Here is a 24,066-nt window from a genome sequence, read left to right on the forward strand (position 1 = left end):
TCATCTGTTTTTTTTTTTTTTGGATAATTGGTATAAAACAACTTTTTCCCACACAGAAAAACTAGTGAGTTTTGTAAGAAAAAAGGATTTGTTCCCTTTGCATAAAATCTGGGTTGCATTAAGTATTTTCCATGTAGAAAATGGAAAGTGATTTCTATCACTATATTCTGAAAGTATTTATAAAATATGAGTTTCAGAAACTGTTTGTACATATAAAATTCAGTGAGCTAAACTGAGGCTGGAAATGCAATCTGTTTTACAATGCAAAACATGGAATGTATGAGAATTCTGAATACAATCAAATTAGCATTTAAAATAAATAAGGTAAAGAGTTACTTAACCAAATAAAATAAATAAATAAGAATTACTTAATATTGCTAGAATACTTGATGGACTGTTTAGAAAAAATAAACTTAGATTTCTACCATACTTTTTATTACAAAATAAATTACAAGTTAATATTTAAATGTAAAAATAAAACTATATCAGAAGTTAAAGAAATAGTGGGTGCATATGTATTTGATCTCAAGATGAGGCAGTTTTATAAGCAAGAAAACATAAGGCCAATTTAAATTTTAAGTCCATAAAGTAAAAAAATTAATTAATAATAAATTGTAAATTTAGTATTATACATATAAAACTGGGTGAAAGTTTATGATAATTTATTAAAAATGAAACATTTTAAAAAATGAAATGAAATGAAAATGAAAAGTATTTAATTGAACTATTGATCAAAAACATGAGAAGTAAGTAAAAGTATATACCAGGTTGGTTTTTTAAATGAAGAAGCTGAGGCATAGAGAGGGTATAACTTGCCACCAGGTCACTAAGTTCAATGAGAAAGTCTAAATTTGAATGCTTACTCTTTGGTAAGATTATAACTGATTTTTTCCATTAATTTTTTGTCCTTCCAAAATTTTTATTACTGAGCCAAAAAATAGAAGTCTTTTCTGTAACAAGACAAACAGACGCTGAAACATCTTTAGGCAATATTGCATCCCTTTTAATAGTTGTGACTCATTAAGGGGTAATGAGTACAGATTTTTTTTCCTTGATACATAAAAAATAGGATTGATAGCATTTAAATTTTAATTAATGTAGGCTATACATTCTCACTAAGCAGATATTCTTTTCAGCTAATTTAACTTTAATCATTATTGCAGATGCGGCCTAGATTTTTATGCCCATAAGAATTAAAAAACAAAATTAACCAAATATAGTCTTATGAAAAATGTAAAGCTCGTGCACCTACAACTCGTAATTGTGTTTTTATTTGCAGATGGAGAACATCATTGGAACAATAAGAGATTCCAACCTGAAGCTGACACTTGCTTTTGGAATAGGAATGCATCATGCTGGGTTGCATGAAAGGGACCGAAAAACAGTAGAGGAACTATTTGTAAATTGTAAAATTCAGGTATTTTTTTCCCCATGAACAGACATTTAAGTGACTTGAAAAAAAAAAGTGACTTGAAAGTTGTATTTTAGTTAGAAGTAAGATATTATCTTTTATTTTTTAGGTTCTTATTGCTACAAGTACATTAGCCTGGGGTGTAAACTTTCCAGCTCATTTAGTAATTATTAAGGGAACAGAATATTATGATGGAAAAACACGACGATATGTGGATTTTCCTATTACAGGTAATATTTTTAAATTTACAAATACATTAGACTTCTGTTTTAGTCTTAATAATTTGAATTTGCATGAATTAAAGTTTAGAGAATTGGTCACATATGATGAGCAAGTTGTAAATTTTTGTTCCCAGTAAAAATATAACTCAAAATGTTGAGCCATTTTTACTTTTACTTATCTGATTTGTTAATGAATGTCAAAAGCACAAGTAATTTTTTTTAATTAAAAAGAGATTAGTACCGATTAGCAGCTATTAGTGACTTTCAGTGTGTGTGTGTTGTTCAGTCCTGTCCAACTCTTTGCTACCCCATGGACTATAGCCCTTCCATCCATGGAATTCTCCAGGCAAGAATGCTGGAGTGTATAGCTATTCCCTTCTCTGGGGGTCTTCCTGACCCAGGGATCAAACCAGGGTCTCCTGCATTGCAGGCAGATTCTTTATCGTCTGAGCTACCAGGGAACCCCCATAAATTATAATTAAATATTATGTTTAATTTTAAATCTTCTTCAATAGACATGATTGTTTCCATAGGACTTCTAGAACCAAAGCACTGGTTGCTATAATTCGTACAAGTCAATTAATGTATTTTAAAACCTGATAGAATATTTTTAGTGAGTTTTGAACAGGGTAATATACCAAATGAATATTTTAACTCAGTTAATGCATAGAAGACCTATATCATTTCTCAGCGATAATTTATGTCAGAGACTCCTGCAGTATAAAAGAAAAATTTTATACAATGGTTGAGTTGAGGATGAGGCCTAAATGGATCCATTATCATAGGTAAAAATAATCAAATTACCCTGCTAAAGAGGTTTTTCTATGTGTTCTATTTTTTTCTTATTGGATTATAGTAGTTATAACTCTTAAATATCATTTTTTAAACATTTAACTAAAGGAACCTTTGATCTTTCTTACTTTTACATACACTGCCAGGCTCTTCTGAGGACTCAGTTTTCTGCCTTAGTGAATTGATTATTAAATTATTAAGAGATAGCATCCCTTGTCTTAAAATACTCTCTTATTTTCTGGTATTGTAGAAACATGCCATAATCCATCAATATTTTTTGTGCTGCATGCCACATTACAAAATACCTCTTGTCCTCTTTTTTATAGATGTACTCCAGATGATGGGGCGTGCTGGGAGGCCTCAGTTTGATGACCAAGGCAAAGCTGTAATTCTGGTTCATGACATAAAGAAAGACTTTTACAAAAAGTTTCTTTATGAACCTTTCCCAGTAGAATCAAGGTAAATTTTGCTGTAAATTAATTTAAACGGATTATGTCTTAGCAGGTTGATGTTATTGTGCTTACATTTTATTAGGTAAAAATCAGTAAAACTTGTAGTTCAGAAGAATTATTTGAAGTGAAACAATACATTTATCACAATAGGACAACATTAAATTATAATTTTCACTAAAAAACAAAGCTGTTTAAAAGAAGCAGTAAAGTACTTTGTTCAGTCATGTTGACTCTGGAGCCAGAACACTTAGGTTCATATCTGATGTCTCCACCACTTATTTGCTCTCCTTTGACAAAATGGACAATGCAAAGAAATAGAGGAAAACAATAGAATGGGAAAGACTAGAGATCGCTTCAGGAAAATTAGAGATAGCAAGGGAACATATCATGCAAAGATGGGCGTGATAAAGGACAGAAACCGTGTGGACCTAACAGAAGCAGAAGATATTGAGAAGAGGTGGCAAGAATATACAGAAGAACTATACAAAAAAAGATCTTAATGATGGCAGAAAGCAGAGGAACTAAAGAACCTCTTGATGAAAGTGAGAGAGGTGAGTGGAAAAGCTGGCTTAAAACTCAACATTCAAAAATTAAGATCATTGCATCCAGTCCCATCACTTCATGGCAGGTAGATGGGGAAACAATGAAAACAGTGACAGACTTTATTTTCTTGGGCTCTAAAATCACTGCAGATGGTGACTGCAGCCATGAAATTAAAAGACGCTTGCTCCTTGGAAGAAAAGCTATGATGAACCTAGATTACTTATTAAAAGCAGAAACATTACTTTGCTGACAAAGGTCCATCTAGTCAGAGCTATAGTTTTTCCAGTAGTCATGTATGGATGTAAGAGTTGGGCCATAAAGAAGGCTGAGGGCCAAAAAATTAATGCTTTTGAACTGTGGCATTGGAGAAGAGTCTTGGGAGTCACCTGGACTGCAAGAAGATCAAACCAGTTAATCCTAAAGGAAAATAGTCCTGAATATTCATTCAAGGGACTGACGCTGAAGCTGAAGCTGAAGCTCCAGTACTTTCACCACATGATGTGAACAGCCGACTCATTGCCAAAGACCCTGATGCTGGGAAAGATTGAAGGCAGGAGGAGAAGAGGATGACACATGGTTGGACGGCATCACCGACTCAATGAACATTAGTTTGATCAAGCTCTGGGAGATGGTGAAGGACAGGAAAGTCTGGTGTGTTGCAGTCCATAGGATCACAAAGAGTCAGACATAACTGAGCTACTGAACAACAACTTTGACAAAGTCTTTGCTCATTTCTCAGCAAAAAATAATCTTTTCTCTGTCAGATTTGTACATTTTCATTCTTAACATATATCACTTGCTACTTTTTATCACTGGCTTCTTAATATACTGAACTTCATTTACCATATTCTAAATGCAAAGGATAAAACACATTTCTCATTTTTATACTGTAAACAGTTATTGAGATTTTTTTACAGTGTTAGAATTTCTACTAATGTTCACTTTTTTAATTTGGAAAATATAAAAATATTTAATATGTGGGAGATAGCTTATCCTGTGCTAAGAGAAAATTTATAACCATAAATATATATTTTAAAAGAAAGAGGGAAAATGAATTAACTGAATATCCATCTCAAGAATTTGAAAAAAAATTAGCAAATTGAACTCAAAGGAGAAGATAGAAACATAAGAAAGAATTAATGAATTAAAACCGAATATACATTAGAAAAAAATATAAGCAAAGCCAAAAGTTTATCAATAATATTGATAAACCTTTAGTCTGGTCAAGAGGAAAGGAGGAACAACACAATATCAGAAATCAAAAGATATAAAAAAATTTTAAATAATAAAATATTATGAAAAATTTTATGCAGATTTTTAAATTTTATATCAAATGGTGAAATTCTTTTTAAAAAACCTTATTAAAACTGACACACAAAGAAATAGAAATTTAAATAGTCTATCTATCAAAGCAGTTATGTCTGAAACTTAAAATCATTCCACAAAGAAATTTTCTGATCCAAACATTTCACTAGTGAATTCTTTACAACATTTAAGGAAGAAATTGAACATGAACTCTTTTCTACTCTATAATAGTAGCAAAGATAGGAATATCTGCCAACTTACTTTATGAGATTAGAATAACCTTAATACCAAAACCTGATAAATTTACCAGAAAGGAAGGTAACAGAGCTGTGTCTCTCATGAATATAAATGTAGAAATCCTATATAAATCTAGTAATGTATAGAAAGATAACATATTACAGCTAATTACAGTATAAGTGCAAAGGCTTATTACTTGAAAATACCTGAATATAATTCACTGTATTAGCAGGAAAAACATGAGAAAAATTATATGATTATCTCAGATATTTTAAAAAGTGTTTGATGAAATTCCACACCCATTCATAATAAGAACTGTTAGCCAACAAATATATAGGGAAATGTTCTTAATCTGATAGAGTATCTACTAAAAATCTACCTCAGATACCATGGTCAAGGGTTCAATATTAAATGCTTTCTCTTAGAGATAGAAAATTATACAGGCATGTTGCCTTCACCACTGCCAGTAATTAAGCATCGTGCTAGAGACCTAAGCCAGTACATTAAGGTAAAGAAAAGAAAAGTGAAAATACTTTTTGAGCAAGAGGAGTGACTAAAAAACACAAAAAGAAGACTTCTGAGGCAGTGAGAATGCTTGATCTTGGCATTGGTTACACAGATGTGTTCACATTGTGAATATTACTTGTTGTATGTCTATAGTTTATGTAATTTTTTTCTATATATACTTCAGTAAAAAATGGATTAAAAGTTTAAATGTGCACATTTGACATAATATTTTATCTTCTATAAAATATATATACAGAAGTTATATGTTAACTTCTCTATTAGTGGGCATTCAGAGTTTCTAGTTTTCTCTCTTACATATATTGCTGCAGTGAAGGGTTTTGCTTCCCTATCCTAAATTTTGAATGTTTCCCTAACAGGTGATAATCAAAAAGTGAAATTGCTGGGTCATAGTGATTGTTCACATAGATAATATTGCCAAATTGCCCTCCAAATTAACTATACAGATTTACACTCTGCCACTGATGACTGGAGAGGAATATAGCAACTTTTTTTTCATTCAGTTTATTATGACCTTTTCCTCATATCCTTAAAAACATCCTTGTGGAAGCTGTTTTTAATACTATATATTGTTCCATGTATCATAATTTACATGTTTTTATCCTTTATTGGACAGTACTTCCCTTTTTTGTATTTTATATAAGAAACTGAAATGACCATTTTGTTGTGCCAGTATTTCAGTGCATCTGATCATCACTATATTCCACAACACCTAGTACCTTTATCTTATATGACTGAACTTAATATTCACTGAATTAGTGAAGGGAATATCCTTGCACCAACATAACTATCCCCCATTTCCTACCAACTCCTCTATCATCTGCCTCAGTGTTATTCCATACTTACTCCAATGCCCTATAAGAAAATTCTGCTCTCCAAGGTGTGTCGTCTCCTGTCTACTCTCACGTTGGCTCTCATCTTCTTCTTGTAAAAGTTACTAGCTCCCTTCCTATCAGCCTGTGTTTATTTGCACCCAGCAATTCATTTTGCCAAACTTATATACAAAGTATATAAATTACAGGAAACACATTTGTCCTATATCCTGGAACATCAAATTCGAGTCTTGACTATGCGTTCAAGTGTTTTTCATTTAATTTTCATGTATGTTTCCCATGTCTTCCTCACTCTGTAGTTTATTAGGAGTGCTGTCTGACCATTTAAATGCAGAGATTGCTGGTGGTACAATAACATCTAAGCAAGATGCAATGGATTATATTACCTGGACTTACTTTTTCCGTCGTCTTATCATGAACCCCAGGTAAGCAGAGGACTATTATTTATCTTTATCGTTCTTCTCTAAAGATCCTTTTTATATTTAAAATACCACCTGTCTGTGGAGGACCCAAAATATTTCACTCCATCTGCTCTCCATCAAGTATAGTCTCATTTCTCCACCAACCTTCTCAATGTTGCCACATGGACTTCCTACCATCATTTCAAATTCAACATGCCTAAAACTGAATTAATCATATCTAAAAATTTGGCTCAAATCTCACTTTCTTGATCAGAAATTAAATATATTGTTTTGGAAATGGAAAGTAGATATGGTTTACTTAGTAGACATAGGATAAGTGGTGACATTTGAACAAAGATTTGAAAGAGGTAAGAAGGTTGACCACATAAATATCTAGTGAACAGCATTTCAGGCCAGGGGGACAGGAGAGGTTCTAAGGCAGACATGTCTGGTGTGATGAAGGTGCAGCAAAAAGAAGATACAGCTAAAGTGAAATAAGTGGTGGGTGTGGAGAGTAGTAGGAGATGAGGTTAGGGATTGTGGGTGGGTGGTCCATGGTCTTACTAGTCTTATGAGGCCTTCGGCACCCATGTAAGAACTTTGATTTCTATTCTGGGTGAAATGAGAACCTTTGTTGGTTTTTGATCAGAAAACTGATAGTATCTATCATATCATTAAGAAGGCCAATTATAATCATGAATGTTATAAATAATTTGAACTTCCCTGTTGAAATGTAGAAATTCTCAGACTTATTTTTTTAATATCACTAAAAAAATTTTTAAGCAACATTTCAAATCAAGAGAAAAGGCCCAAATAAAGTTAACAGTTTGCATATTTTACTTATCTGCTATAGTCATACTCTGCAGTTTTCTTTCTAATTGGCCCTAATATCTTTTTATTGTTGTCTGTGTTAAAAGCCCCTATCCACAAAGCCAGAGCAAAGAAAAGCACTGGAAATTGGTACACTTTTTCCACTTACTTTTAGATCTAGTAAAAGTTTTAAGAAGGCTAAAATCAGTGTCTCAAATGAAGAGCTTGTATTATGTGTAGTTTTAATATATACTTCATACTTCCTGTCATTCAGTGCCATAAATTGAGATTTGACTTTTCTTTGGGTGGGAGGGGCTTGTATACACACTTGTGTGCATGCATGTAAGTGTGACAAGGAGAAACTGAAGTTTGTTTAAAAATTGAAAGAGCAAGCACCACTCCTGAAATACATATAGATAAATAAATATGACCCAATTCTCCAACTGTCTTCATTTATTCATATTACTGTAAAGTGTCCACACCATACCACCACCCAAAATAAAATTTATGTTGAGAAAGATTTCAGTTCCTGGGTTGTTCTCTGTATGTCTATGTATATTTTTTATGTTTTGATATGCATGTATATATATGCAAATATATGTAAATACATATAAAGAGATATATTTATAAGATTAAATATATATGTAGATACAGACATATGTATACATTAGTTTGTTTAAATATATATAAACACATGTATTGGTACATCATGAAATATAATATATTTCAAATTGAGTTCTGGATTCAATTTGTATGTTCAATTTTACTCTCTTGTTTTCCCCTGAGAAAGCTTCTAAATATTTCTAGGGGAAAAAAATGTTGTGGTAGTTTCAGCTGTCCCTGTAACCACTTCCATTATTTGTGTCATTATTACTGCTGCATAATCCGAACATAAAAAAGCATGGTGCTGTAACAAATGACTTCTCAGTACTGACAGTTATAGCAGCAGCATTTCTATACTGATGAAAAATTTCCCAGTGAGATCTCTGGCCAGGTTTACATAAACCAAACAGGAAATGACTGCCACTATTCACATTAAATCCAAACTGTTTGGTGTGACTTTATCTATGTTTTACATTACAATAAAATCTCTCTTTTTCAGCTGGTAAGCTTTCATTCTTTTTAAGGTTGGAAAAGATAACGAGGTTTCTTGTGAGGTATTCTTGTTTATCTTTTGATAAGATCTTTTAAAGTTAATTTTTTTAAGCTTGTTTTACTTTTTGATTCTTTAAATGTAGTCAACTTTGTAAAATTTTATGATAGGGAGAGGTTTGTTTAAACTTTTTCCCAGCAGACTGCTAATAGAAGTAGCCTGTCTAGCCCATGTGCTAGATGCTGTCAGTATCAAACTGCCTTTGACTTTCACACCTCTCAGGGGACTAGTAATTGTTGTGTTCAAACAGCCTGTAATTGTGATCCCGCTGGCTTTCTCAGTACGCTTCTGGCTATTAGAATCATTAAACAACTCAGCACCTGTTAACAGCATTGTAAATATTCAACCCTGCTTGTGTGCAGGTTGAGTCCAATATAGAGAAATCTTACAGAGCTCAGCCTCGTAAATTACAGCCTCTGACAAGTCAATTATTGTGAAACTGGGTTTCTCTGTGAAATAAATGAAATACCATGCTGACAAAAAAGGTAGGCTGTCTGTTTAGAGCAGAGAGAAGATAATGACTTGATGATTCAATGCAGTGAGCATGAAACTACATTGTATCCTTTATCCATAATTAAACAGTTGTATAATATTTCTGCTTTAATAACCAATAAATTATAAATTTTCTACTGTGGCTAGTGCAACATGAAAACAAACCTTTTTACTTAGCAGTTGCATGCTTTTACAAGCTAGTAAAGTGATTATTAAAATTAATATGTAATTTTTAAGCTAAATGCTTATAATTATTTAGGCTGGAAATTGCATGGTTACTGAATGTTCACATGTTAAAAGCAAAGGCCATATAATGCTACTAATGAAGATTATGTAAATATAAGCTCCATCCTTTATTCACAAAAATGTGTCAGAATATATTCTCTCTCAAAATTTTATGGGATCTAAAAAATGGATATGAAAATTTTTATATAACCTTAGAATCTCAATTCAAATATTAACAAAGAGTAATAATACTTGGTATAGATCAGTGAAGTCGTCATCACTAGCAAAACTATATGCATTTTACTATTTGTGTTGGCTGCATAGGAGAAAAGTTTTTACTATTATATTCAACAATGTAATATTTAACTAGTACTCTCTGTTTTTAAAGTTGTCACTTTTAAAAAATAAAGTTAATCACTTACATATGCCAGAATATCTGAAGAAAACAATTTTAGGGATTTTGAAAATTCTTGATAACCCCCATATATAGCAAGGATAAAAGTTTCAATATTGAATGTACTGAATGTCAGTTCAATTACTTAAATTGAAATTTTCATTTCTACTCTTATACAGGTCAATAATGTTGATGAGCATGTTGGAAAAAAACAACTATATTAAGAAATTTATCAATGGAAGTTTTTTAAGTTATTCTGCTCTAAAAATGCTATTAGTTTTTAGCAAGTTAGATTATGAATAATATTTTACTGTAGTCATTAGATAATTTGTTGGAGTCTCAGAGTCATGATTTTACTTAATTTTTTTTTGAAACTCATTATAAATGTTTAAAACATGTTTATCCTGACTCTACTTTATCTGAATAAAAGCCACAAAGTAGTTTAAAATATTTTCCAATAGATTTGAATAAACAAACTTCAGATGGGATTTTAGCCCATCACAATATATCTTATAAATACATAAAATAGTGAATAAAATAAATAATTTTAAAAGAATCATTTTTAAAGAAAAGTTTTTATCATTAATGGTTTTAAGTATTATTTTTAAGTGTACCAAATTCATTAAAAATTAATTAAAATTAAAATTCATTAAAGCATAATATGGTAAAGTTGACATTCCAGTTATCTTTATATGGGAATGTCTGTGATTATCTGTAGCAGCAACCATGAGAATTTTTTTGTTTTCTAATAGCCTAATAAACTTATAGATGAAATGGAATCACAACTTTTCATTTTTCATGGTAATATTATTTTCACAATGTCTTCTTTCTGTAATTTTAATTGCATAAAGAATAGCTTGATTTGTGTTCTGCAAATAGTACTACTTATTCAGTGTCCTGGACACATTTTCACTAGTTTTCGTCCAGTTAGATATAACTTTATCAATGGTGTATTAGTCCAGACAGCTGACAATAGTATTGGAAAATTTATAGGCTTAGCAAGCCAAAAGAATGTGAAATATAAAGTAAGCGCTTACATTGCACAAAGTCTGGCTGATAAATTTCATTTGTTGGGAAAAATATAAAAGAGAAAAAAATTGTTAATAATTTGAAACAGCTTTGGGGATCTGTCTCTTTTATGGAACCTTGAATGTCCAGAATTTTTATTTTTACCTCTAATGCAGTATAAATTATTCTAACTATATGCTTCTCAGTCATAATTCAGAATAAAGGAAGTAGTTTCTAATGGTTTCTAATACTGGTTTTTCACCTTCACATATGGCTGGTTACATTTTGGTTAAATTAATAACAGCACTGATCGAGCTGGTGTTTATCTGTTCATTGATAAATGATGCTTCATTTGGGATTATGAAAAGAACTTTTCCAGGAAAGGCAATAATTTCTCTACAGACTAAAATTTAAACGATTTCTCTTTTATAAGAAAATCCTTAGCATTTAATTATGATTTAAATAAATAACCTATTATTAATCCACACTCAATGGAAACTCTCATATTTGAGGGTACCTAAATATTTGGGCTAACTTCTCTTTCTAATGAAAATATATCCTGCTATGATTTAAATCCGTCTTTTTGTGTTTTTAAATAAATTTTTATAGTATTGACCCCAACTGTTTCCCTTGGAAGAAAGAAAATCACCATACTTGGCAGGCCTTAAGGCGTCTCCCATTTGAGATTGTTAACACTTTCTTCCCCAGGCTCTGACTACCCCCTTCCTGCTGCTGCTGCTGCTAAGTCGCTTCAGTCATGTCCGACTCTGTGCGACCCCTTCCTAGTCCTGTACAGGTGTTAGACCTTCTTGCTGGGGTTACAGTATTGACAGTCTGTTTTCTGAGGCTTGTATCCTTGATTTGGATGGAGGTAGGGCATGTAATTCTCCATGCTGACTAGGCAACAGGATTCACCCAGCAGGAATTAGCGGTCTGCCATGACTGTGGGGATGGTCCCTCAGCTCTTGGATCTTTTCCCAGGCACAGATTCCTAGTAATCTTAGGGATTTGCCAAAAACCTCTTGGAGTTACAGGGAAGAGCATTAAGGTGAATTGCATGTGTCCTGAAATTTTTACGTAGAAGGTATATAGAGCTGAACCTGTATGTTTTCTGTATAGGTAAGCATAGTTAGAATGCTTTTTTGTTAGCCTGAAGATGTTCCTTCTAATCTTTAGAATATTCCTTCAGGGAACAACAATTGACTAAATTTCCTAAAATAACTTATCTACTACCCAAATCAATAGTTATTTGAGTTTTTTAATGTTACTCCGGATGAGTTTTACATATAAAAGGGAATTATATGTTTATATGTAATAAGCTTCTTGCCGCTTCTGAATCTAGTACATAGATTTAGTTTGCTGTAGATGCATAAACTGAAATAGTTTTAATGCTGGAAAATTAGTGTCTTTTTAATGTGTTGCTGAATTTTATCTGCTTATCCTTCATATTTTGAATGTATTGCCATTCTTCATCAGTATCAATAAACTCTAGTATGAGGATTTTGATCTGTAAGGTAGAAATCACTATTGCAGTTGCTTTATTTCTTTGATTTGCTATAAATGGATTTTTTTTTAAATTCTGAAAAGAACAAAGTGAAATTGAAGTGACAGTTTTAACAGAAAATATTTTGAAACAAATAATGACCTTGCTTGTTTTCTAGCTACTACAATTTGAGTGATGTGAGCCATGATTCTGTGAACAAGTTTCTGTCCAATCTGGTTGAGAAGTCCCTGGTTGAATTGGAACATTCCTACTGTATTGAAATTGGAGAGGTACGACTGGGTCATATACATTCCAATTGAAAAGATTGCCCAGCTTTCCAACAATAGGGCTTTTGCTAATGATAGTCAAAAACTGTAATGAAATGTTGCAATAGCAACATGCAGTATTAATTATTAATATTATGAATACATTTATCGTACTTTCTATTTACATTACTTTATCTTTCTTCTGAAATAGGATAATCGGAGCATTGAGCCTCTGACATATGGCCGCATTGCCTCTTATTACTATTTGAAGCACCAAACAGTTAAAATGTTCAAGGAGCGTTTAAAACCTGAATGTGGGACTGAAGAATTGCTTTCAATTCTAAGTGTGAGTTTCATATTATTGCATTGTTTTTAATATAAAGGGATTATATTTTATATATGTTATACCTTCTCTTTTAATTTGAGTCTTATAAACTGTTGCCTTCTAGTTCCTCTTGAAATTTGGCAGAAACTTTATGAAGTTCGTTGCTCTGTCAAACAAGATCACTACAAAGCGATATATCTGGGCCAAATTCCCCATGGATAAGATGACCACGTAATTTATCATGCAAACTTGAGTCAGCTTGAGAATGGAATCTGGCACTATTAATATTTAAGCCAGGATAATAGTTATAAACTGGGCTGTCGTCAGCAGCCAGGTGATTACCCTATCCTTCAGTGTACTAAGCTTTGTGAATTATAGTTGAAAGCTTTTCTTATTGCTTTTTTGAGGAATTCTGTGGAATCCATGATATTGCTGAAGTTTTTTAACATAAGGATCCACTTGATTAAGTTCTCTTAGAATTAATGCCAGAAAAGTTAACTCCTCCCATCCCCCCCTTCCAAGAAAAAAATATACAGTCAGCTTTATCACATGGTAAAAAATTATACTCTACTTATTTTGTTTTTTTGCCAGGAAGCTGTGAACTAAATTTAATACTGAAGTTAAAATTACTATTAGCGGTATCTTCTTCACTTCTTTCCTATATATTATATATGTATTATTATTTTTCTTTGTTGACTTTATGTATAATAATTTACCATAAAACTTTGTTGGCATATTAGTTGGGATCCAGGAGATAGTGAAGGATAGGGAAACCTGGCATGCTGCAGGTCATGTGGTCACAAAGAGCTGGACACAACTTAGTGATTGAACAGCAGCAGCAAATATTGTATTTTACCCCTCAGGTATGTTGGTACTTTTTTAAAACATTAAGACCCCTTGGACTATAATGTCTTTAAGGCCCTTACTGAGTCTGCTGTAGTTCACTTACTTATTAGCTTTTTTCCTACCTTTCCTATTGCTTTATCATTCTCAATAGACGTCAGTATCCTCACAATTTTCCAATGTTTCAATGTTTTCCCTTTAAGAAACTAGTGTATAGCTTTCGTGTGTATTATAGGGTCACATACAATGTAATGAGTCAGAAAATATTTGTTAACCAATTGATGGATGGGTGGATGGATCCTGTATAAGTCAGTTGCCTATTATTTGCTCTATAGAAATGAGAGGAGGATTAAAGTATATGAGACAGCTATCAAAAAATTATTTTTTGTCAAATTAACTCATTTCTGAGATAAGAATATTTTTTAATTAAGAATTTCTTTTAGATTTCTAAGAATGAGTTTTTTTATCATTTTCTAGACGGATTCATAAAAACAAGATTAGGAGAAAGACAGTAAAATAATGATTAATTTCAGCAAGCATCTTAAACTAGTATCTGTTAGATTTAAGAATATAATGTTTCTTTCATATTTACCTACATTGATGTATTTGCCTAATTTAATATTTAAAAGTGCTTGGAAACACATAATAATACATAACACCTTTGAGCACTTTTCATGTGCCAGATACTATTCTAAGAACTTCACATTGATAAACATTTAATCCTAACAGCAGTCACTAATTTGGTATTGATAAAATCCCATTATTATTCATGTTTTAAGGATTAACCAACTTGTCCAAGGTTGCACATCCAGTGAGTAGTTTGCAGTCTAGCATCTTAGTATAAGTTCTTAACCACTACCCTGTTCTGCTCTCCTGTGTGCGTGTGTGTGTGTGTTCGTCTCTCTCTCACACACACCCAGAGTGAGGTGGAAAATGCTGAGGTGGGAGGTTTAAAGTATATCATGTTAAGACTGGGTACATATTGTTTCCGTAAAGGTTTGTGAATACCATATACCTATTACATTCTGTATCCTCTTCCACCCACTATTTGTGCATGCACGCTTAGTTGCTTCAGTTGTATCCACCAGTTTGCGACCACATGGACTGTAGCCTGCCAGATTTCTCTGTCTATGGGATTCTTCAGGCAAGAATGGTGGAGTGGGTTGACATGCCCTCCTCCAGGAGATCTTCCTGATCCAGGGATCAAACCACCTACTACAGAAGCCCACAAATGTATATAGTACCAAGGGAATTCAATCATTTTTCTCCTTTGTCTTTTACATAAAAAGACATTGTTCAAAACAAGTGGTCTGTTCACATCCTTTCAGCATCCTTTTTCTTTCCAGTATCACACTGCCTAAAATGACATATGCTAATCTCCTGGTATAGCTTTATTAAAATAGAGTCAACTGTTTTGTGAATAATAAGAAAAATGAATCATCTGCAAATCTATTTAAAGTAAACTACAGTATATTTATGTAGATATTGTTCAGCAACCCCCTTAATAATTTCTACAGCAACAATGATATAATGTCTTCATCCTATGGTGTTTGATCCAGGAAGCTCTCAGCTTCTGCTCGGTAGTATCTAACTAAGTCTGTAATATTTAAGTGAGCCCTCTTTTTGAGTGAAGATGTTGGGGCATCAGGAGTGTAGGACTCAAATGTAGGAAAAGGAGATTTGTAGGTACTGCTTTTTTTGCTAATTTCTTGTTTAGAAACTATTCTCTATGTATACGAGAACATAAGTATAACAGAGAAACATTAAATAATAAATCAGGATTGTGTTTGAAGTTATTATAATGCAATTTCTAGAAATCATTCTTTCAATGAGAAGTGTTTTTAAATATTATTCTGTGGCCACACGTGAGATTCCTAAGTGAGTCTCAACATAGTTTCATTATCATCTCTGCTCTCACTTCCAAAACTGCATATTAATCTCCTTGTGGTTTTGAAACAAGGAGAAAGAAGTGGTCAAGCGGAGCTATAGAGGAGGGTATGACAAACACAAGAAGGCAAAGAAAAACAGTGTGTGTGAAAGTCCTCTTGTCTACCAGCACTGTTTTTGTTTTTATAGTGTTTAATAATGTCACCTTATGTTTTTGAACAACACAGTATTATAATTTATTTGCTGTCAGCATCTCCTTTTACTTAGATACTGTCACTAATGTTTCTAAAGTCATTTTCAAACTTTTTTATTTTTAAAATTTAATTATTTTTAAGAGAAATTTTTAGTATTCCTGAAAAGATCACAACTGAAAAGCTTCTATTCTCCTGGGCATTACTTTGAATTCACTGTAACATTTTCATCAGTTTAACTTTGGCAGTGCATAAAGTTTTCTCATTTTTTAGGCTACATATTATATTTAACTTTTGGTTAAATTACATGCAGAAATTATGTTCATTAAGATTTTTATTTTAGGTGTTCTAATTATGTTCCAATGTGATTATTGTTTGTGCAGAGAAAACAAACTAGAAGGTAACAGTAGAATGAAAAAAGAATATTAAAACATTCAGTGACTTTTACCAGGCATTTAAAAACACATGAATCCTGATATCTAAGTTGGTAAAATATCCACCTGCAATGCAGGAGACCCTGGTTCGATTCCTGGGTCAAGAAGATCTTCTGGAGAAGGAATAGGCTGCCCACTCCAGTATTCTTGAGCTTCCCTTGTGGCTCAGCTGGTAAAGAATCCACCTGCAATGCAGGAGACCTGGTTTGATCCCTGGGTTGGGAAGATCTCCTGGAGAAGGGAAAGACTACCCACTCCACTATTCTGGCCTGGAGAATTCCATGGACTGTATAGTTCATGGGGTTGCAAAGAGGTGGACATGACTGAGCAACTTTCATTTCTGGAGAAGAGAATGGCAATCCACTCCAGTATTCTTGCCTAGAGAAATCCACAGACAGAGGAGCCTGGCGGGCTGCAGTCCATGGGATCACACAGAGTCAGATATGACTGAGCGACTACATTTTCACACTTTCACAATTTTATTGCCAATAGTTTTTCTTTCAAAACTAAAAAGAGAAAGCCGTAGAATCAGGTCATCTCATGGTATGCTTCCTTTCACAGTGTTTTTGGCCCCTAAAACTTCCCTCTACCAGTGTTCCATACCAAAAAGTTGTCAGGTTTGGTTTTAAAAAGTCCCTAACATTAGGTACATGTGTACCCTGTCTTCTGAATTCTGTCTTTTTTGTCCTTTTCCTCTGTCAGTAAGCTGGGTAGGGTCAGCGTGGTATTTTGCAGAATAACATTTACTATATTGACAATATCACCCTTTTGACAAAGGATGAGTTTAAAGATGAAAACTAAACTCTTCCAAATAGTAAAGAGCTAGGCTTAATGAAATTAAATATTTTAAGCATGTGATGAAGTATGTATAATTTGGATGTTTATCTTTAATATTTTACTCTATTCAAGTCCATATTAAATTCCATCAGTCACATTTCTACCCACCAACTATGTACTGATTCATCCAAAAAATGCTTACTTTATGCCTATAATGTATAAGGCTCTTTCTAAGGGCATGACATAGAATAGTGAACATTAGTGACAAACTCTGTGTATGTGTGTCTTAATGCATAAACTATGGGCATGGTAATAAACTATGAAAGACTTAGGTGTTGCTCCTGACTGAGGTCCCCAGCACAATGTGATACTCCAAGAATCACAACAAAATATTGTCCACCATGAAAAAGAGTCTCTAAAAACAAAATAGGATACGGTATTCTTCCTTCAAGTTAATTTTTCCTGTGCATAAGATTTGCTATATACATTTCTGCTGGCCACACATCAAAAGAACATCATGGATAAAGTCTGAATGGGCCCATGAGAGCTGCTCCAATGATGGAAAGTATATGATTGGAGCATTTCAGTCTAAAGAGGTAAAGGCTTTGAATCAGTTAACAAATATTAAAATCATGAACTGTAAGAATAGATTGTGAACACAGGTAACTTTCATAATTAATAGGAAGCTCCATATGATCTTTTAGGTAATAAACTCAGAGAATTTATTACTTCACTTGACAAATATAATGTAGGCCAAAAATATATAGATTCAAAAAGGATTAGAAAATATTTACAAATGATAAAACTATTAACAGAACTAAAAGAGAAGATGGAATTTTGCATATCATATTTGGTATGGTAGACGCTGATCATTCTGTTTTAGAACAGAAGAGGCAAGGATGAGGCTTAGATAAAAATGTATCATCTGTATGGTATTTTTCTCTGGGTTCACCAGATACTTGGACTGTTTTTTATCCTTCAGAATATATGGGGGAAATGAGGTGGTATTTGTTTCTCTGAATCTGACAGTCTGTTACACACTCAAGAACTAATTCCTGTTAATTATAACTTCATTAAATATAAATCTTTTGTTTTAGTCAACACCTAAAAAGAAAACACACTCCCACTAAAGTTTTCTTCTCTACTAACACCTCTTTTGAAAATCCCATTTTCGCCTATCTTCTTCCTAAGAAATTGAGCTGTTTTCTGGCTTACATTTTTAGATGTCATTGTCTTTTTTGTGTGTGTGTCTTTAAATGATAGTAAAATATTCTATAAAGAGTAAAGATAGTAAAAATAGTAAAATAATCTAGGTGTAAAACTGAAGATTATATTGAGACTATTTCTCTTCACTTATTCTATGATAGCAACCCATTTATTTGAATCTTGTCTTTTCAATATACTCATTAAACAATTATACCAACTGCCTTTTATGAAGTGCCTACAACATGCCAGGCATTTAATATACATTATTTATAATACTCAAACACTTCGTGGTAAATGTTAATATTATGTAGAGAATGCTACTGATGTTTGATGAGGGATATTTTTTAAGTTTCCCCAGGTTTTATATGAAGTAGCTGTTCAGAACTCTTTTCCCTGCTCCTTACTTCCTCTCTTAGACATAATTTATCCTTATTCTATGATTTAATTCCAACTGTAAAAAAATTTTAAGTACTGAAATTTGATGGTAGATACTTTTTAAAAGTCACTTAAGAAGCAGAATTACTTTTAAAATTATGTGTGACCTTGTAACATAGACTTACAGGTTTTAAATGCAGATGTTAATTACTGGCAAAATAATTATTTCAACATTCCTTATTGAAAGTGTATATTTTAAGTTTTAAGCAATATGATGCTATTTGGAAAGGTTAGGTACTTTATAAGAACTCTTGCCAAGTTTTTTTTCTAACACCATGAATTAATAAGCTTCATAATTAAGGCAGCTGCTTCACACTTCTATTGTTAACCAATGACATTACATCTGTCTTGCTCCATTGATGCCCTCCTCCTACTTATTGAAGCATTTAGCAGTTTTGGCAACAGGGATTACATGGCATGGAGTAAGTAGTCTAATTAGATATAAGTGAAAATCCTGAGGGAAAAGGACCTTTAAAAAGTAATTTGAAGAATCTTTTAATGATGTTGGCACTGACAGCCAAGTAGAGTAGAAAATGCCTGTCATCATGGCAAATAATGGATTGTGATTTGATATGTGCAGTGGAGTTTCAGAAAGAGCCTGTTTTAACAGAGTAATAGAATGAAGAGATTTCAAAGTTAGGGGAAATTTGAGTGAATTTTTTATAATATGCTTGCTATAGTATTAATAGTTTTAAAACAAAGCAAAATATGCCCCAAGTGTATTCTGATCTAAATAAAACAAATGAATTTATTTACAAAACAGAAACAGACTTAACAGATATCAAACACAAGCATACCAAAGAGGAAACATGGCAGGGAGGGATAAATCAGGAGGTTGAAATGAACCTACACACATGAGAGAGAGATAATCAACAAATAGCTACTGTACAACACAGGGACATCTACTCAGTATTCTGTGATAATCTATATGAGAAAAGAATCTTAAAAAGAATGAATTATGTTTATAACTGAATCATCTTGCTGTACACCTGAAAGTAACACATTTTAAATTTTCAGTAGATTGTTTTTAAAAAGATATACTTAGTTGTTAAGGTTCTAGTGACTACACTGAGACATGAGATTATATATCAAATATCCAATTTGAAAACTTGTGAGATTCTCATTTTTCCATGAAGCCTTGGATTTTGACTAAAATTATGGGCTTCATGTGTTAATGTAAAATTGAACCATTCCAAATTAAGGAAAGCTCCAAAGCGATAAAATTTTGATATATTAATAAACTTCCAGGTTTGACAGTTCTCTGCACTGCTTTCTTTAAAAACATACTGGTTCTTTCTTTGCCCATATAGAGAATATTTTCAGTAATACAACATCTTTAATGCTTAAATTTTTGTTCTCTTTGGGACACAACCACAGATCTTTCAGTTGAAAATTATAAATGTATCTTTCTTACAAACTTGGAAAAATGAACAAGAGTTTTTTTCCTAAGGAAGAAGTTTTAAATGTGATAAATAAAAAGGACAAGCCGTATATGAACACCATTGGTAAGGAACCACACATGCAAAATTAAAGAGTTCATTAAAGGAAAAATGAAAGGGAGGAAAGGTTAACTGAGTAACAGTGAACATCACCAACCTCATGGCCTTCCATTTCCAAATAACCTCCTGACAATCGCAGGATCCCATCTGCTACTCTTTCTCATCCTAGTGGGGAAACCTAATGGGATATCTTCCAGGGTTCGTGAGGAGAGCTTCCCTAACCTTCAGTCTGGGGAGCTGGTTGGCATCTTTGGGAGAGGCACAGATGGCAGATGTCTTGAAAAAAAAAAAAAAAAGGTATCTTTCTACTTCTCTTGGTCTCTTTCCTGAGACATTCCCTATTTTCTGTTATTTCCTTAGCTTCTTCCTAGCTTTCCACACTTAGAAGGTTTTCTCAGCTCAGAAAAAACTTAAGTAAAGTTTTCCTGGTGAAAACTTTCATTTCTCAGATAGATCTGTTGTGATGTAGTAGAGTCCTCTAATGATTTTTAAGCTAATGATGTTCTGATGAGCCTAAAATGTATTTGTAATATTACCTTAAATTTGACCTGTTTTAAATTTTTGATAGTTTTTTTTTTTTCAAGTTACTCTTCGGCTTTCAGTTATTCTCTCCCATAGAATAACAGCTAACAATTACTGGAATTCCAAATGTTGGTGATTAAATAGGGTTGTTAACTAAGAAATGAGTTTAGATACCAAAGTATGAATAGCTTTAATATTTCTTTCATTATCACCTAGTTTAACTTTCTCATGTTTTCAAACATCAGAGACCCAGTTTTGCTCAAGATGACAGAAATCTGTATGGAAAAAAATAATACAAAAACTGCTCCCAAAGGGCAGAACTGAAATTAGAATTCTTATCCCCCAGCAACCTTTTAAATGCCCTTCTCTTTTTTCCCCTTTGCTTGGTTTTGTATTGAGCACTTTCTTTTTCATCTTCTTGAATCTTATTTTGCCCTTTTATTTAAATTTACAAAGCAAGGCATATAAAAAATAAGTTAGTCGCTCAGTCGTGTCCAACTCTTTGTGACCCTATGGACTGTAGCCCTCCAGGCTCCTCTCTCCATTGAATTCTCCAAGCAAGAATACTGGGGTGGATAGCCATTCCCTTCTCTAGGGGATCTTCCCAACCCAGGGATCAAACCTGGGTCTTCTGCATTGCAGACAGATTCTTTTACCTTCTGAGCCATGAGGGAAGCCCAGGGTATATAAAAAGGTGTGTGTGTGTGTGTGTGTGTGTGTGTGTGTGTGTGTAATTACATATATACTTATTATACATATAATATTATAATTATGTGTGTATATATGTAATTTTTTAAGGTATAAAAAAATGGATGTACTATTAACCTTCTTATCCTAAGCTGTCTATAAAAAATACTTCTGGCTTATCAACAACAGTGAAGATTTGCAAAGTGTTCTAGCTAATACTCAGCACTCTTGGGGGAATACCAAGGAAATAGAAGACAGAGCTATGTCTTTTAAGGATATTTGTACTAGAGCCCAAAGAACCTAATAAAAACAAAGGAATAGGCTTGTGCTGAGTGTGTCTGTCTCTGCTGCTGGGGCTGCTCCAGATAGTTTTGTCTCTGCACAGAAAGTGTTCAGTCCTGCTTATGGCATTCATGGCAGAAGAGTTGCTGACATTGTCCTCAAAAGTCCAAGTTACTAGCCTGGCCTAGGGGCAAGATTGGATCACTGAGCTCCTGGGGGTCATGTTAAAAGCATTTGCAAAAGGAGATTCCACTTAGACATTTTAAAATTACAAATAAAATCTTGAGTGGTTTCATGTAAATTAAATCAGATTTATAAAACTCCAGGGTAGTCTGCTTTTCAGGGAACCCTATCATTAATCACTTGGCAAAGTAAATCATTGTTAATTTGGTTTTGAATATAGTTTTATCATTGGTAGTAACTCGCTGCTTAATTAATGATATCATAACTAGAATTGTCAGTACACATGCAATGACATAAAAATGTAATGAAAATGTAATAAAAATGAGATTGAAGGTTATTGTCTATCCAAGGATAAAATCTCTTACCTAAATTCTAACCATTTGTCACTTCATTCTACTTTGAGTAAGTAGAGCATTATTTAGACTATAAAGATAAGTGAAAAATAAATAGAAATTTTAATAGTGAATAAAACATTTTAAAATATAATTTCCATATGCTAGAAATTGGTTTCGGCCCAAAATGTTTCTAATTTCATTCCAGTAAAATGTAAGTACTCTGAAATTATGATTAGGGTTTCATTGGTCCAGCAGGTGGAGCAGTTCAAAAACCTATGCTAGCTTCATCCTCAATTAATAGTGTTGATTAAGTTCATGGTTCCTGTCCTAAATATCTTCCCAATAGAAATAATGCTGAAGTATTGCCTTTTATTTTCACAAAGCAGCCAAGTAGGTAAATAAGTGTGATCATTCCTGATACTTAAAGCCAACTAAATATACTTTATTTAGTATCTGTATTATTTAGTATACTGTATTAGGTATACAGTATCATTTTCTGTGTAATAGAGCAAAAGAAAAATTAAACATCCTAAAGAAAAATGAAATATCCTTCCCAACCCCCTATTAGTATAATTCAGAGTCCTTTGGTATTACATTGTTTTGGAAACATGGAATTTTTTAAAAGTGACCATAGAAATACTCCTTGGTGTAGAGAGAGATATACAGCTCATTACGTTAACTAACATGCCAGACTTTTTCTTTATGTAATAGTATAAACACAATAGAAACACTATGTGCTTTAAAAAATAATTTTAAACTGTATTAACACAGTTTCAGATAAACTTTTTATAAACTCTCTAGTTATAAAAACAGTGTGTTAAAGCGTATCCTAATGTGTGGTATAACTTAAGAGCAAGTTGTTATAGTAGCCATCTTATTTTGTTGAATCTTGTTTTATAGAAAATATTACTTTTGTAAGTTTGAGGGGATTTTTAAGGGGCTTCCCTGGTGGCTCGATCCTTGGGTCGGGAAGATCCCCTGGAGAAGGAATTGGCACCCCACTCCAGTATTCTTGCCTGGGAAAATCCCATGGACGGAGGAGCCTGGTGGGCTACACGCCATTGAGTCACAAAGAGTTGGACACTGCTGAGCAACTTCACTTCGCTTAATGAAAACAGTACAGTTACCCTTTTTTAAATTTGTTTGTTAATTCTGGCCATATTTCTTTACACTTAACAACTAATGAATTGTTCTCTAATCTCATTGGTTGTTATCAGACCTCTACTGGCCCTCATACATTAGCCATTATTTAGTCTGTGGCTCAGCGATAAAGAATCACCTGTTGATGCAGGAGATGCAGATTTGATCCCTGGGTTGGGAAGATCCCCTGGAGGAGGAAATGTCAACCCACTCCGGTATCTTGCATGGGAAATCTCATGGACAGAGGAGTCTGGGGTCACAAAAAGAGTCGGACAGGACTTAGCAACAGAACAAGAGATTTATATATCCTGGTCACTTTCTCAAAAGACAGTTTCTTGTCCATTAATCCTTCTGAATTTTTCTTTTCATGGTCATTGTATTTTAAAGAAAAAACCTATAATTTAATTAAAGAGTGATTCCAAATCTGTGACTTTTGTGGTATCACCTCCATAAGTATGTCATGGAATTATTGGGGAGATTAAATGTTATATAGGCAAAGAAGAGAACAGTGCTCATTTGCTCATCTGCAGTACTTAGTGTTAGCTATTCTTGTATTTAGTCATATTTACTGAGGATACACTATGTTCCAGGCATGGAGTATACTGCAGCACACTGATGTAGTGTGATCCTTCACACTTATACACTGGCTGATGAAGTTCCAATAATTATGGAACTTCAACATTATTGGAATTATTGAAGTTCCAATAATTATGGATCCTTCACACTCCTTCACACTGGCAGATGAAGTTCCAATAATTATGGAACTTCA

General features: G+C 33.1%; 1 protein-coding gene across 1 annotated transcript in view; it reads left to right on the top strand.

The window, feature by feature from the left end:
- Positions 1-24,066, top strand: part of ASCC3 (activating signal cointegrator 1 complex subunit 3) — a 339,817-nt gene that overhangs the window by 256,026 nt on the left and 59,725 nt on the right. The window contains exons 31-36 of the mRNA XM_040239121.1: positions 1,280-1,417; positions 1,521-1,641; positions 2,751-2,883; positions 6,619-6,744; positions 12,464-12,575; positions 12,763-12,897. Of these exons, the coding sequence (XP_040095055.1) occupies positions 1,280-1,417; positions 1,521-1,641; positions 2,751-2,883; positions 6,619-6,744; positions 12,464-12,575; positions 12,763-12,897 (765 nt within the window). The remainder of the gene's footprint in view (positions 1-1,279; positions 1,418-1,520; positions 1,642-2,750; positions 2,884-6,618; positions 6,745-12,463; positions 12,576-12,762; positions 12,898-24,066) is intronic.

Source organism: Oryx dammah, unplaced genomic scaffold (assembly GCF_014754425.2).
Source record: "Oryx dammah isolate SB20612 unplaced genomic scaffold, SCBI_Odam_1.1 HiC_scaffold_4, whole genome shotgun sequence".
Classification (NCBI taxonomy): domain Eukaryota; kingdom Metazoa; phylum Chordata; class Mammalia; order Artiodactyla; family Bovidae; genus Oryx; species Oryx dammah.